The sequence below is a fragment of the Ranitomeya imitator genome, chromosome 2 (genome assembly GCF_032444005.1).
Source record: "Ranitomeya imitator isolate aRanImi1 chromosome 2, aRanImi1.pri, whole genome shotgun sequence".
Classification (NCBI taxonomy): Eukaryota; Metazoa; Chordata; class Amphibia; order Anura; family Dendrobatidae; genus Ranitomeya; species Ranitomeya imitator.
The window spans coordinates 633,157,995-633,171,023 of record NC_091283.1 but is presented as its reverse complement, the minus strand read 5'-3'; the positions used below and the strand labels follow the sequence as shown (position 1 = coordinate 633,171,023).

The 13,029-nt window shown below is 43.8% G+C and overlaps 1 protein-coding gene across 2 annotated transcripts in view; it reads left to right on the top strand.

The window, feature by feature from the left end:
• Positions 1-13,029, top strand: part of LOC138665289 (calcium-binding protein 2-like) — a 68,222-nt gene that overhangs the window by 52,992 nt on the left and 2,201 nt on the right. For both annotated transcript variants that reach the window (XM_069752630.1, XM_069752629.1), the window contains exon 5: positions 8,575-8,722. In XM_069752630.1, coding sequence (XP_069608731.1) covers positions 8,575-8,722 — 148 coding nt within the window. The remainder of the gene's footprint in view (positions 1-8,574; positions 8,723-13,029) is intronic.

The following is a 13,029-nucleotide window of genomic DNA, read 5'->3' as shown; positions in this document are numbered from 1 at the left end:
CCGCAGCTCCCATCCTAAACTTCCTCCTCTTGCTGCTGCCTGGGGATCTGCGCATGGCTTGCAGATCCACAGGCTCTATGCTTAGCGCTCGAGCTCCTGCTTTCTTAAAGGGATAGCGCACCATCATAAAGTGTTCCGAGCGAATGGCAGGGAGACACTTATTTAAGGCACCTCCGCCTGATGGGAGGTGCCTGAGCAACATGTTCACTCTGCCTTGCTTGCATGCTTGCTACTTCTCAAGTCCCCCACTCAAGTCCCTGTCTTCCCATTTCCCTGCTGTGTTCCTGTATTTCAGCCATGCCCACCAGCACCTTTCTGCACATACCGTGCCTGTACCAGCTGTACCTGACTGCATATCAGCCATTCTTGCCTTTATACCAGCCATACCTGCCATGTCAGTCTGTATACCAGATGTTCCTGCCTGCACCTACCGTGTCAGTCTGTATACCAGTCATACCTGACTGCACCTGCCATGCCAGTTTGTATACCAGGCGTACCTGCCTGCATCTTCCATTCCAGTCTGCATAGCAGCTGTACCTGCCATGCCGTCTGTACCAGCCAAGTCTACCCATTCCTGGCCGCTCCAACTACCTGCCCCTTTGGGGTTCAGCAGCCATGCGTCCAAGGACTGTCCTGGAGTAGCACCTAGTGTCAATCCACATCCAAGTCTAACACCCCACCATCAGGAGCTCTAGCGAAGTCAGGTGTTTGCCTATTTGTGTCCCTCCAGGCTTTCCTTGGTCCACAGGACAGTGGTTTTACCACTTCCGTTACACAAAGTCTGCTAAATCTTTCTGAAGGTCTTTTGCAGTCAAGCGGGCGTTCTGATTTGCCTCTCTAGCAATCCTACCAGCAGCTCTCATTGAAATTTTGCCTAGACTTCCAGACCTTCATTGTTCCCGATAACTGCAATTTCTTAATTACATTTCAAACTGAGGAAAGGGCAAAACACTTTGCCATCTTATACTGTTCACCTGCTTGGTGGCTCAACACCATTTTCATCTTCAGAGTGCTAGGCAGCTGCTTAGAAAAACCCATGGCTGCTGTTTTTTGGGCACAAGGTTAGAGGAGGCTGGGTTTTTATAAAGCTGGGAAATTTGTATCACCTGGCCTTTCCTAATGATGATAGTGAACAAGCTATAACCCTCACAGGCTAATTAAGGTCTGAAATCTTGGTCAACGTTATCTCAGCACACAACTCTTCAAGGGTGCCCAAACTTTTGCATTGGCCCATATTCCTTTTTTGCAATTTTTAAAATGTAAAAAATGACTATTTGGCCTTTTAGAGATCATTTCATCTTCAACTTGCTTAACTGTTCACAATAACAGTAATTTTGACCAGTGGTGCCCAAAATTTAAATGCAACTGTATGTATTGAATCTCACCCGCTCACACCTTTGACACATTTGAAATGCAATTCACAGAGGCACTCGCTCAGCTGCACCTGTTCCTGGATGGATATTTTTAGGTTTACAGAACATACACGAGTACAGAACACTAGGGTTGAGCGAAACGGATCGTTCATTTTCGGTCGATCCCCGACTTTTCGCCATAATCGGCCGATTTCACAGGACTCGACTTTAGAGATAGTCGAGTTTCGCGAAACCTGACTCGACCCTAACAAAGTAAAAGTCGCTCAACCCTACAGAACACCACTGATCAGACGCCATTCCAGACAACACAATAATTACATATAGTAACTTATACTTGAAGTATTATCTGAATTTAGATAGTTTTTGTCCTCATCTTCTTCATTCAGCCTAGACTGTCAAGAATACTCCTTTCAGTCATGTCTTATCTCTGTAGCTTGTTGGTAAGACGTTTTATGTTCCTTACCTTTCCTTCTTCCTCCACAAATTCTTAAAGGGGTTATTCATAGCAGATATCACCTATCCACAAGATAGGTGGTAACTTGTAAATTGGTGAGGACCCATGTTTCGACATGCAGAATTGGATAATTTGTTCTCTATTATCCCCATTTGGAATGGAGCGGCAATACACGTGTCTGACTGCCACTACATTCATTCTCTATGGGGTTGCTTTTAAAAAGCAGCCCCGTAGCGAATGAATAGAGCGGCAGTCGGTTACGTGCAATCCTGCTCCATTCAAAATGGGTTATAAAATGGTATAAAAATGCCCAGTTCTGAAAATCAGTGCGGATTCCACCAGTCAGACCACCACTTATCTACAAGCTCCCACCTATAATGCGGGTAAGTAATTAACTTCTCTTCACTGTACAAAAGGGTGCTTTCACATTGTGTTCCGATACCTGTTCGGTGGCCGTATCAGGGTTTACCTCAGAACTTCCAGAAAAAGGGGATTTTGACGTATGCGCCAACAGGGCCATAAACTATAATGGTGCCAGCAGAGTGAAAGTGCTCTATATCGTGCATCAATTTTGAGCATGTACGCATACTGGTGAACACCCAGCTGTAGAAGACTGTGCCAGAGCGGACGTTCGCTCTGCCAGCATCTTTTTAGTCTATGGTCCCGTTGGTGCATATGTACAAATCCCGTTTTGCAGGGGGGGAGGGATTTGTACATAAACCCCGACAAGGGCCACTGAACAGTTGCTGGAACGCAATGTGAAGGTACTCTAAGGCCTGGGTCACAAATGCAAAGTTCAATGCGAGAAACTCGTGCGAGTCTCTCGCATCAAGTCCCGGCATTGCCGCTGGCACTCGGGAACGGAATGTTCAGCTGCATAGAAATACATGAAACCGCACGCTCTGCTCCCGAGTGCCGGGACTTGATGCGAGTTTCTCGCATTGAACTCGCAGGTGTAACCCCGGCCTAACACAACTTCCCATACAGATGTCCTGACATTGTTATTATGTTTACTGCTATGCAGATAGTCTCTATACAATACTCAGTACCCTGAGAAATCATTTTGTCCAGCAAATAACGCCCCCTCACAGTAAGGCTACATTCCTACACTGAACTTTTGATGCGCTGATCCATAGGCTGCGTTCCCATGTTCAGTATTTCACATCAGTATTTGTAAGCCAAAACCAGGAGTGGATGATAAATGTAGAAGTGGTGACGTGTTTCTATTATACTTTTCCTCTGATTGTTCCACTCATGGTTTTGGCTTACAAATACTGATGTAAAATGCTGAGCAAATACTGAACATGGCCATAAAATAACATTGGTCTGAGTGATATCCAACAAAACATCGGATAGCACTTGTCCTGTGAATACGCTCGAGTGAGAGAGCCCTAACAGTGAAAATGTCCACTAATTGTCCTGAAAATTGATGATTCAAAATGCCATCAATAATATTAATTCTTCCTAAAAGTCCTCCAATCTATTAAGTGCGCCCACATAATGGTTTCAATAGTGCCTATGGTTTGTAGAATACCATTATTATCAAATGTCCCACTATAATACCCCCAAATTTAAGTGTACCATGACTGCAGACTTCTGAATCCCCCCAGCGCACACACTGTGCACAGCGGGGATTTACGAGTTTCAGACTCAGAAACGGAGGCTATGTATGAGTTATACATACTCCCTGCCAATGGGCACGGCCTCGCACCATACACCTGAATAGAGCCGAGGCCGCATCCCAACCAGTGACGTGGACAGCCAATAGGCGTGTCTGACTAGAGGGTGCAGCCTCGTATCATATCCAAACACAGGAACTCCTGAGATTCCATGGAGGCTATGACTGAACGAAGGAATTTCATTCCGAAATGACAAAGACGGACCCTTTTGTTCAGGAGCTTGAGATCCAGTATCGGTCGAACAGTCCTGTCCTTCTTTGGAACTACAAGGAGGTTTGAATAGCAACCTGTAAAAAGTTCCTGAGGTGGTAAAGGAACGATGACGCCTGATTAGAGCAAGGAAACGGCTGTGAAGAACCCCGGAACCAGGGAGGGGTACCTTGGAGGTCAGGATTAAAAAAAAAAGGTCTCTGCCCCGTAAAGTGAACTCTATCTTGTATCCTGACGACTCTTCTCTGACCCAGGCATCCTTGACTGAGGAGAGTCAAGCGTCCCTGAAAAACAGGAGATGACCGCCCACCCTGAGGGACTCCCTGAGCGGAAGAGAAACATCATGTGGAATAGAATCTGCTAAGTCTGCTCCTTGTTTATTGCGGGAGCACAGGAAGGAGTCGACTTGAAGGAAGGCCTTCTCCTTTCCTGCTGTGCCTGCGCCCTCTCTTAATGAGAGGAATCCTCTGTGCATTTTGGGGAGGGCGCCAAAATTTAGCCCGAGGGAGAAGAGCACTCATCCCACCGGTAGCCTCCATTATGATCTGGTCCAGCTTGGATCCAAACAGTCGTGATTCCTGAAAGGACAAACTGGTCAGGGACTCCTTGGAGGACAAGTCTGCCTGCCATGCCTTTAGCCATATGGTTCTGCGCATGGCTACTATGTTACTGGAAGCTTGAGCTGCACAAAAGGCAGCGTCCAGGGAGGCGCCCACTACATATTTTCCCACTTGTGGGATGTGGTCCACACAGAGTCTGCTAACTCATCAGGTGCGGCTCCCGCAAGGATGCCCTGGTGGAGTTGCTTAGCTCATGCAGAAATAGGTGTAAGGCTATGTGCACACATTGCAGATTAGGCTTAGGAATTTCTGGTGCGGATTCTGCCTCTCCTGGCAGAAAACGCACCTGCAGATTTGTCGCGTTTTTGTGCGGTTAGGAGGATGTAGGGAATGGCTATGGAATCCTCTCGCATGGGAGGAGGGAGGGATAGGCAATCTGTCAAGCACTGATACAAGGGTCTGGGACACCTTGGTTAGATCCACAACAGATTGAGAAAGAGAAGACGCCCTATCCGGCACTCTTTTCGGGAGCAGTGGATAACTCATGGGCAGCAAGGGCAGAGGAATTGCTATTGCTGCACTCTTGACAAAGGGGAGAAGACTGACCAGAAGGAAGTCTGCATTTACAGGAAGAACAAAGTGTTGACAAGATTAAAAGAGGCCGGAGGACAAAAACGCTCTCCTTTTGGGCTAGACGTGATAGAAGAGAGGCAGGCTCACTAACAAATGCCAGGTAAAGGGACAGAAGAACACTCATGGCTGAGGAGAGTGCCAGTCTGCAAAGCAGAGATTACCCCACAGTAAAGCAGAGGTCCCACAAGCTGATCCCAGGGTTCTGCAGAGATGAGGGGTCAGAATTGCTGGCTGGAGAGGCTACTATGCTGTGAAGCCAGAAAACGGCGACCGCGGCAAGGAAGATACAGGTTCCCTGAGAGAAAAGGGTGTCCAGCTTCCCGAACCACAGAAGAGGGGTTGTGTTCAGGGCAGGAGGGGAAAAAGCCTGCGCAATAAGGACAAAGAGAGGGGGGAGGCGAATGCCATGGTTAGGTCGCATTGAACCCAGGGCCTCAAGTGAGCGGAGAGGCCAGCGCAGGAGGGAGGTACAGCGCGGAGGCCTTACACTGTGAAAAAAAGAGGCCTTAGTTGCCATGTTCAGTAGAAAAAAAAAACAATACAGCACACACATAATAACCCCAATAAAAACAACTACACCACACAAGTACAACCCCAGTCTATGAGATACATCAGAAGTTCCTCCCCGATCCTTGTTATGAGCTCAAATAAATCTCTTCCGGAAGGGAGTAGGCCACACACTCCTGACGCCAACAAGCTCTGATAGGCAAGCAGACAGAAGTGGGGGGACAGGATCAATGTTCGGATCACCGGAACACTCTTGATGAGTTAGGCTATGTGCACACGTAGGAAATGTGGTGCAGAATTTTCTGCACAAAATCCACATCTCTTGGCAGAATCTGCAGCTGCGGATTTGCCACGGATTTTATGCAGTTTTTGCCACTGTGGATTTCTATCATGGAGGGGTGCAGAAACGCTGCAGATCCGCACAAAAGAAGTGACACGAATTTCTTTTAAATCCGCAGCAATTCCGCACTGATTTTTCTGCACCACTATTTTTTTGTTTACATTGATTTACATTGTACTGTAAATCACAGTGCGGATCTGCAGCGTTTCTGCGCGGAAAAAAATCAGCTGCGGATCCGCAGCAAATCCGCATCGTGTGCACATAGCCTTAGGGGCTCTGAATGCTGTATAACCCCACCCACACTACTGATTGGCAGCTTTCTGCCTATACACATACAGGTCCTTCTCACAAAATTAGCATATAGTGTTAAATTTCATTATTTACCATAATGTAATGATTACAATTAAACTTTCATATATTATAGATTCATTATCCACCAACTGAAATTTGTCAGGTCTTTTATTGTTTTAATACTGATGATTTTGGCATACAACTCCTGATAACCCAAAAAACCTGTCTCAATAAATTAGCATATTTCACCCATCCAATCAAATAAAAGTGTTTTTTAATAACAAACAAAAAAACCATCAAATAATAATGTTCAGTTATGCACTCAATACTTGGTCGGGAATCCTTTGGCAGAAATGACTGCTTCAATGCGGCGTGGCATGGAGGCAATCAGCCTGTGACACTGCTGAGATGTTATGGAGGCCCAGGATGCTTCAATAGCGGCCTTCAGCTCATCCAGAGTGTTGGGTCTTGCGTCTCTCAACTTTCTCTTCACAATATCCCACAGATTCTCTATGGGGTTCAGGTCAGGAGAGTTGGCAGGCCAATTGAGCACAGTAATACCATGGTCAGTAAACCATTTACCAGTGGTTTTGGCACTGTGAGCAGGTGCCAGGTCGTGCTGAAAAATGAAATCTTCATCTCCATAAAGCATTTCAGCCGATGGAAGCATGAAGTGCTCCAAAATCTCCTGATAGCTAGCTGCATTGACCCTGCCCTTGATGAAACACAGTGGACCAACACCAGCAGCTGACATGGCACCCCACACCATCACTGACTGTGGGTACTTGACACTGGACTTCAGGCATTTTGGCATTTCCTTCTCCCCAGTCTTCCTCCAGACTCTGGCACCTTGATTTCCGAATGACATGCAAAATTTGCTTTCATCAGAAAAAAGTACTTGGGACCACTTAGCAACAGTCCAGTGCTGCTTCTCTGTAGCCCAGGTCAGGCGCCTCTGCCGCTGTTTATGGTTCAAAAGTGGCTTTACCTGGGGAATGCGGCACCTGTAGCCCATTTCCTGCACACGCCTGTGCACGGTGGCTCTGGATGTTTCCACACCAGACTCAGTCCACTGCTTCCTCAGGTTCCCCAAGGTCTGGAATCGGTCCTTCTCCACAATCTTCCTCAGGGTCCGGTCTCCTCTTCTCGTTGTACAGCGTTTTCTGCCACATTGTTTCCTTCCAACAGACTTACCATTGAGGTGCCTTGATACAGCACTCTGGGAACAGCCTAGTTGTTGAGAAATTTCTTTCTGGGTCTTACCCTCTTGCTTGAGGGTGTCAATGATGGCCTTCTTGACATCTGTCAGGTCGCTAGTCTTACCCATGATGGGGGTTTTGAGTAATGAACCAGGCAGGGAGTTTATAAAAGCCTCAGGTATCTTTTGCATGTGTTTAGAGTTAATTAGTTGATTCAGAAGATTAGGGTAATAGGTCGTTTAGAGAACCTTTTCTTGATATGCTAATTTATTGAGACAGGTTTTTTGGGTTATCAGGAGTTGTATGCCAAAATCATCAGTATTAAAACAATAAAAGACCTGACAAATTTCAGTTGGTGGATAATGAATCTATAATATATGAAAGTTTAATTGTAATCATTACATTATGGTAAATGATGAAATTTAACACTATATGCTAATTTTTTGAGAAGGACCTGTATTGTGGGACAGCACTGAAGGTATACCTATCATCACACCACCATCATCCTCACCTTAGGGTTGGGGGACAAAGACATTGGTTTTGTGGTAACAAGAGCTGCTCCGTAGCACAAGCATAACCAATATTACACTTCACGTTCTATTGCATCCATGACATAAAATAAAAATGTATTCAATTTAAATATAGACTCAGAGATAAATTGAAAACAAACCACAACTGCTTCCATTACATTGCAGATTTTGGCTGTTAAGTCTCAAACAAGTGACTGATGAAATACCAGATACAGTTTATAGGCAAAAGTGGGCAGTTTCTAGAAGTCACATTTTTCTGCTCTGCGTGACCTGGAAGTGGCTTTTACAATGTAAGTCTACGGAGCATCAGATTGAGGCTCAATAGGCTGACATTGCAAGGCCATTTGTACACGTTGAGTATTTGGTCAGTATTTTACCTCAGTATTTGTAAGCCAAAACCAGGAGAGGAACAATTAGAGGAAAAGTACAATAAATAGAAACACGTCACTTCTTCTGTATTATCACCCACTCCTGGTTTTGGCTTACAAATCCTGATGGAAAATACTGACCAAACAATAAACATGGCCTAATCAACTTCTGGCTCACACATACAGTGATCCGGAGAGTCTGAAGAGTGGTGAGGTCTGTGAGAAAATGAGCGGAACAGTGCTGGATTCTGGAAATGGAGGAAATAGGTGAGTATATTAACACACATACTACATTAAATGCACATATACACAGGTTTATATATATATATATATATATATATATATATATATATAAACATTTCTTCAAGGAAGATCCACCATTTGATTCACCAGCAGATGAACAGTTAACCTCTTTCTTGTTGTCTGCCAGTTTGATATGAATGGAGATGGTCACATCAGTGGTCTGGAGCTTCAAGATGCTGCGCAGAGTTTCTTAGGACAACCGCTGAATCCAAGTGAAGTCCAAGAAATTATTCATGATGTAGACTTGAATGGGGATGGAAGAGTTGACTTTGATGGTAAGGATACAGTATCTTACAGACTCCATGACAGCAGTGTACATGAGAGATGACAGTCATCATATCTTTTTAGTAGAACAACCTAAGGCTTTGACTTTGAAACTTCAAGTTAAAAGTTCTCATCATAAAATATATTAAAATATTGCTTATTGAGAGATTTGCAAATAGTGTACTTCTAACTTATTTCATGGGCAGGGAGTTCATATGTAAAGTTGTGTACAGTGCCTTGAAAGTATTCATACCCGTGAACTTTTCTACATTACACCTTCAAACTTAAATGTATTATAAATGGGATTTTTATTTGATATACCAACACAAATTAGCAAATATTGGTGAAGTGTATAGGAAACAAAACATGGTTTACTAATTATTTTAAAAATATAAAACTGAAAATGGTGATGTGCCTTTGTATTTCACCCCCCAAAGTGAAGGCCTCATAGGTTTGTTTGAGAACATTAGGAATTGAACTGCATCATGAAAACCAAAAGGAACACACCAGGCAGGTCAGGGATAAAGTTGTAGAGAATCGTAAAGCAGTTAAAACCCTCGAGCTTTTAATGGCTTGGAGAGCACTGTTCAATCCATCATCCAAAAATGGAAGGAGTAGGACTCAACTGCAAACCTGCCAAGACATTGCGGTCCACCTACACAGACATCCCAAGCAATGAGAGCAGTAATTATAGTCAAGCAGCCAAAAGGCCCATGGTCGCTCTGGAGGAGGACATCTATTGTTTACTTAACAAATTTGTCCAGCCTTTATGGAAGAGCAGCAAGAAGAAAGCCATTTTTTAACCCCTTCATGACCGGAGCTTTTTTAAGTTTTTACGTTCTTCATTCCCCTTCTTTCCAGAAAGAAATTTTTTTTAATTTTTCTGTCAATATGGCCATGTGAGGGCTTATTTTTTACGGGACGAGTTGTACTTTTGAATGATGCCATTGGCTTTACCATGTTAGGTAACAGAAAAGGAGACAAAAAAATCCAAGTGTGGTGAAATTGCAAAAAAAAAGTGCAATACCACTTGTTTTTTGTTTGGCTTTTTTGCTAGGTTCATTAAATGCTAAAACTGACCCGTCATTATGATTCTCCAGGTCATTACGAGTTCACAAACATGTCTAGGTTCTTTTTTTTTTTTTTATCTAAGTGGTCAAAAAAATTCCAAAATTTGCGTAAAAACATTTGCGCCGTTTTCCGAGACCCGTAGCGTCTCCATTTTTTGTGATCTGGGGTCAGGTGAGGGCTTATTTTTTGCATGCCGAGCTGACTTTTCTAATGAAAATTTTTTTGTGCAGATACGATTTTTTGATCGCCCGTTATTTCATTTTAATGCAATGTAGCGGCGACCCAAAAAAAGTAATTCTGGCGTTTTAATTTTTCTCTCGCTACGCCATTTAGCGATCAGGTTAATCCTTTATTTACTGATAGATCGGGCGATTCTGAATGTGGCGATACCAAATATGTGTATGTTTGATTTTATTTTTATTGTTTTATTTTACACGGGGAGAAAGGGGGGCCACCACCGGAGCCCACCTCAAAGTAGGGGATACCGACATCGGATGGGTTAAAGTAAGCCCGTTTGCAGTTTGTAAAAAGCCTGGTTGGGGACACAGCTACTATGTGGAACAAAATGCTCTGATGAAATAAGACCAAAGTAGAACTTTTTTGGGTAAATGCAAAACGTGTGGCAGAAAACGAACAATGCATATAACCCTGAAAACACCATCCACACAGTCAAACAGGGTGGCAGCATCATGCTGTGGTGATGTTTTCTTCAGCAGGGAGATGGAAGCTGGTCAGATGATAGAGCTAAATACATGGAAGCCTTGGAGTAAAACCTGTTAGATGCTGCAAAAGACTTGAGACTGGGGTATAAGTTCACCTTCCAGCAGGACAGTGACCCTAAACATATTGACAAAGCTACAATGGAATTGTTTAGATCAAAGCATATTCATGTGTTTGAATGACCCAGTGAAAGTCCAGGCCTAAATCCCATTGAGAATCTGTGGAAAGACTTGAAAATTGCTGCTCACAGATGCCTCCATCCAAAAACACCAAAAGACTTCCAGCAGTAATTATAGTGAAAGGTGGTTGTACAAAGTATGAAACTCAGGGGGGCGATGAATACAAATGCGCGTCACAATTTTCAGATTTATATTTTTAAAATAATTAGAAAATCACGTATCATTTCCTTTACACTTCAAATACCTGCTTAGGATACCACATAAAATCCGAATAAAAAAATAAATAAAATTAAGTTTGTGGGTGGAAGGTGAAAAAAATATGGAAAAGTTCACTGGATATGAATACTTTTTCAGGGCACTACAGGTCCAAGTCACCAAACATAATAGACCAGGCATAAATCTCAGCAAGCTTATGTTTAGATGAGCATTCACATCAGCCCTGTGTACCTGACGGCCTACCAGATGGGTACAGTAGTTGCCTATTTCCAGCACTATGAACCAAACTGGTGCAGGCTGCAATTTTTGGCATGCTGACAAAAACCAAAAGTACTTGTGTTCATCCATATCTTAGTGCTGATTTACTGCTTGGCTTCTCTCCCCATTAAATATTTCTCCCATATGTAAAGTATACCAAGGACCGGACTGACTCCTTGGTATACTTTACATATCAGTCAGTCACGACTGACTTTGTGGTATTTACATTTTTTTTTAATTTCATAGTCTCGAAAATAGCATATGCAGTTTGATGAATTTTGCGTAAAAGTAAAACAGGCTGTCCATTACTCAGACAGCCCTGCTCAATCACTACCGCCTGTACTTGCCTCCTGTGCCAGGGCTCCCGTGACATTATGTCATGTGAGCCCTGCAGTCAATCAGCGGTCACCTCAGTCTCACTTCCTTTAGACGTAACTTCCGGAGGAAGACAGAGTAGCAGCAGTTATCACACTTTCCAGAAATCAGTTCTGTTCGAAGGAAGTGAGACTGGTTGTAGGGCTCACGTGACATAACGCCAGGCGAACCCCAGCACAGACGTCGCTGGAACTGTGCCACTAACAAAGCAGAATATAAGCAGTTTTACAGGGTGGGTAATATAGTGATTGAGAAGAAGTTATCCAAGGAGTGCACAAGCCCTTAAAAATAATTAATATATTTTTTTAAATCATCAAAAAGTCGCTTGATAAGTAAAATTGAGCACAATTTTGAAAAGTTGCAAATGATAAATTAGGCTAAACATCTGAATAACCAAAACTACATTGTGTGAAAAAAAAATAAAAAAAATCATCTGTATAATTAGGCTGCCGTCACACTATCAGTATTTGGTCAGTATTTGACATCAGTATTTGTAAGCCAAAACCAGGAGTGGAACAAATAGAGGAAAAGTATAATAGAAACATATTCACCACTTCTGTATTTATCACCCACTCCTGGTTTTGGCTTACAAATACTGATGTAAAATACTGACCAAATACTGATAGTGTGACGGCAGCCTTAAGGCAAGGGCTACACAGGAACATGCCTTGAGCTATATTGAGATCGTAGACATATCTCAGAACATTTTCTCATTGTGACTAAAGGTACCGTCACATTTAGCGACGCTGCAGCGTCCCTGTGTGGTCGCTGGAGAGCTGTCACACAGACCGCTCTCCAGCGACCAACTATGCGAAGTCCCCTGGTAACCAGGGTAAACATCGGGTTACTAAGCGCAGGGCCGCGCTTAGTAACCCGATGTTTACCCTGGTTACCAGTGTAAACGTAAAAAAAAACCAAAAAAAACAAACACTACATACTTACATTCCGGTGTCTGTCCCCCGGCGTTCTGCTTCTCTGCACTGACTGTGAGTGCCGGCCAGCCGGAAAGCACAGCGGTGACGTCACCACTGTGCTCTGCTTTCCGGCTGGCCGGCGCTCACAGTGCAGAGAAGCAGAACGCCGGGGGACAGACACCGGAATGTAAGTATGTAGTGTTTGTTTTTTTTACGTTTACGCTGGTAACGAGGGTAAACATCGAGTTACTAAGCGCAGCCCTGCGCTTAGTAACCCGATGTTTACCCTTGTTACCAGTGAAGACATCGCTGAATCGGCGTCACACACGCCGATTCAGCGATGTCAGCGGGTGATCCAGCGACGAAATAAAGTTCTGGCCTTTCTGCTACGACCAACGATGGCACAGCAGGATCCTGATCGCTGCTGCCTGTCAAACTGAACGATATCGCTAGCGATATCGTTCAGTGTGACGATACCTTTACTGCAATTGCAACAGTAGCAAATGTTTTCAAATAAGTTGGATTTTCGGTCTCTGGTCGTAAGTGATTCACTGGTCATAGGTGTTAGTGCAAGTCAAATAGATT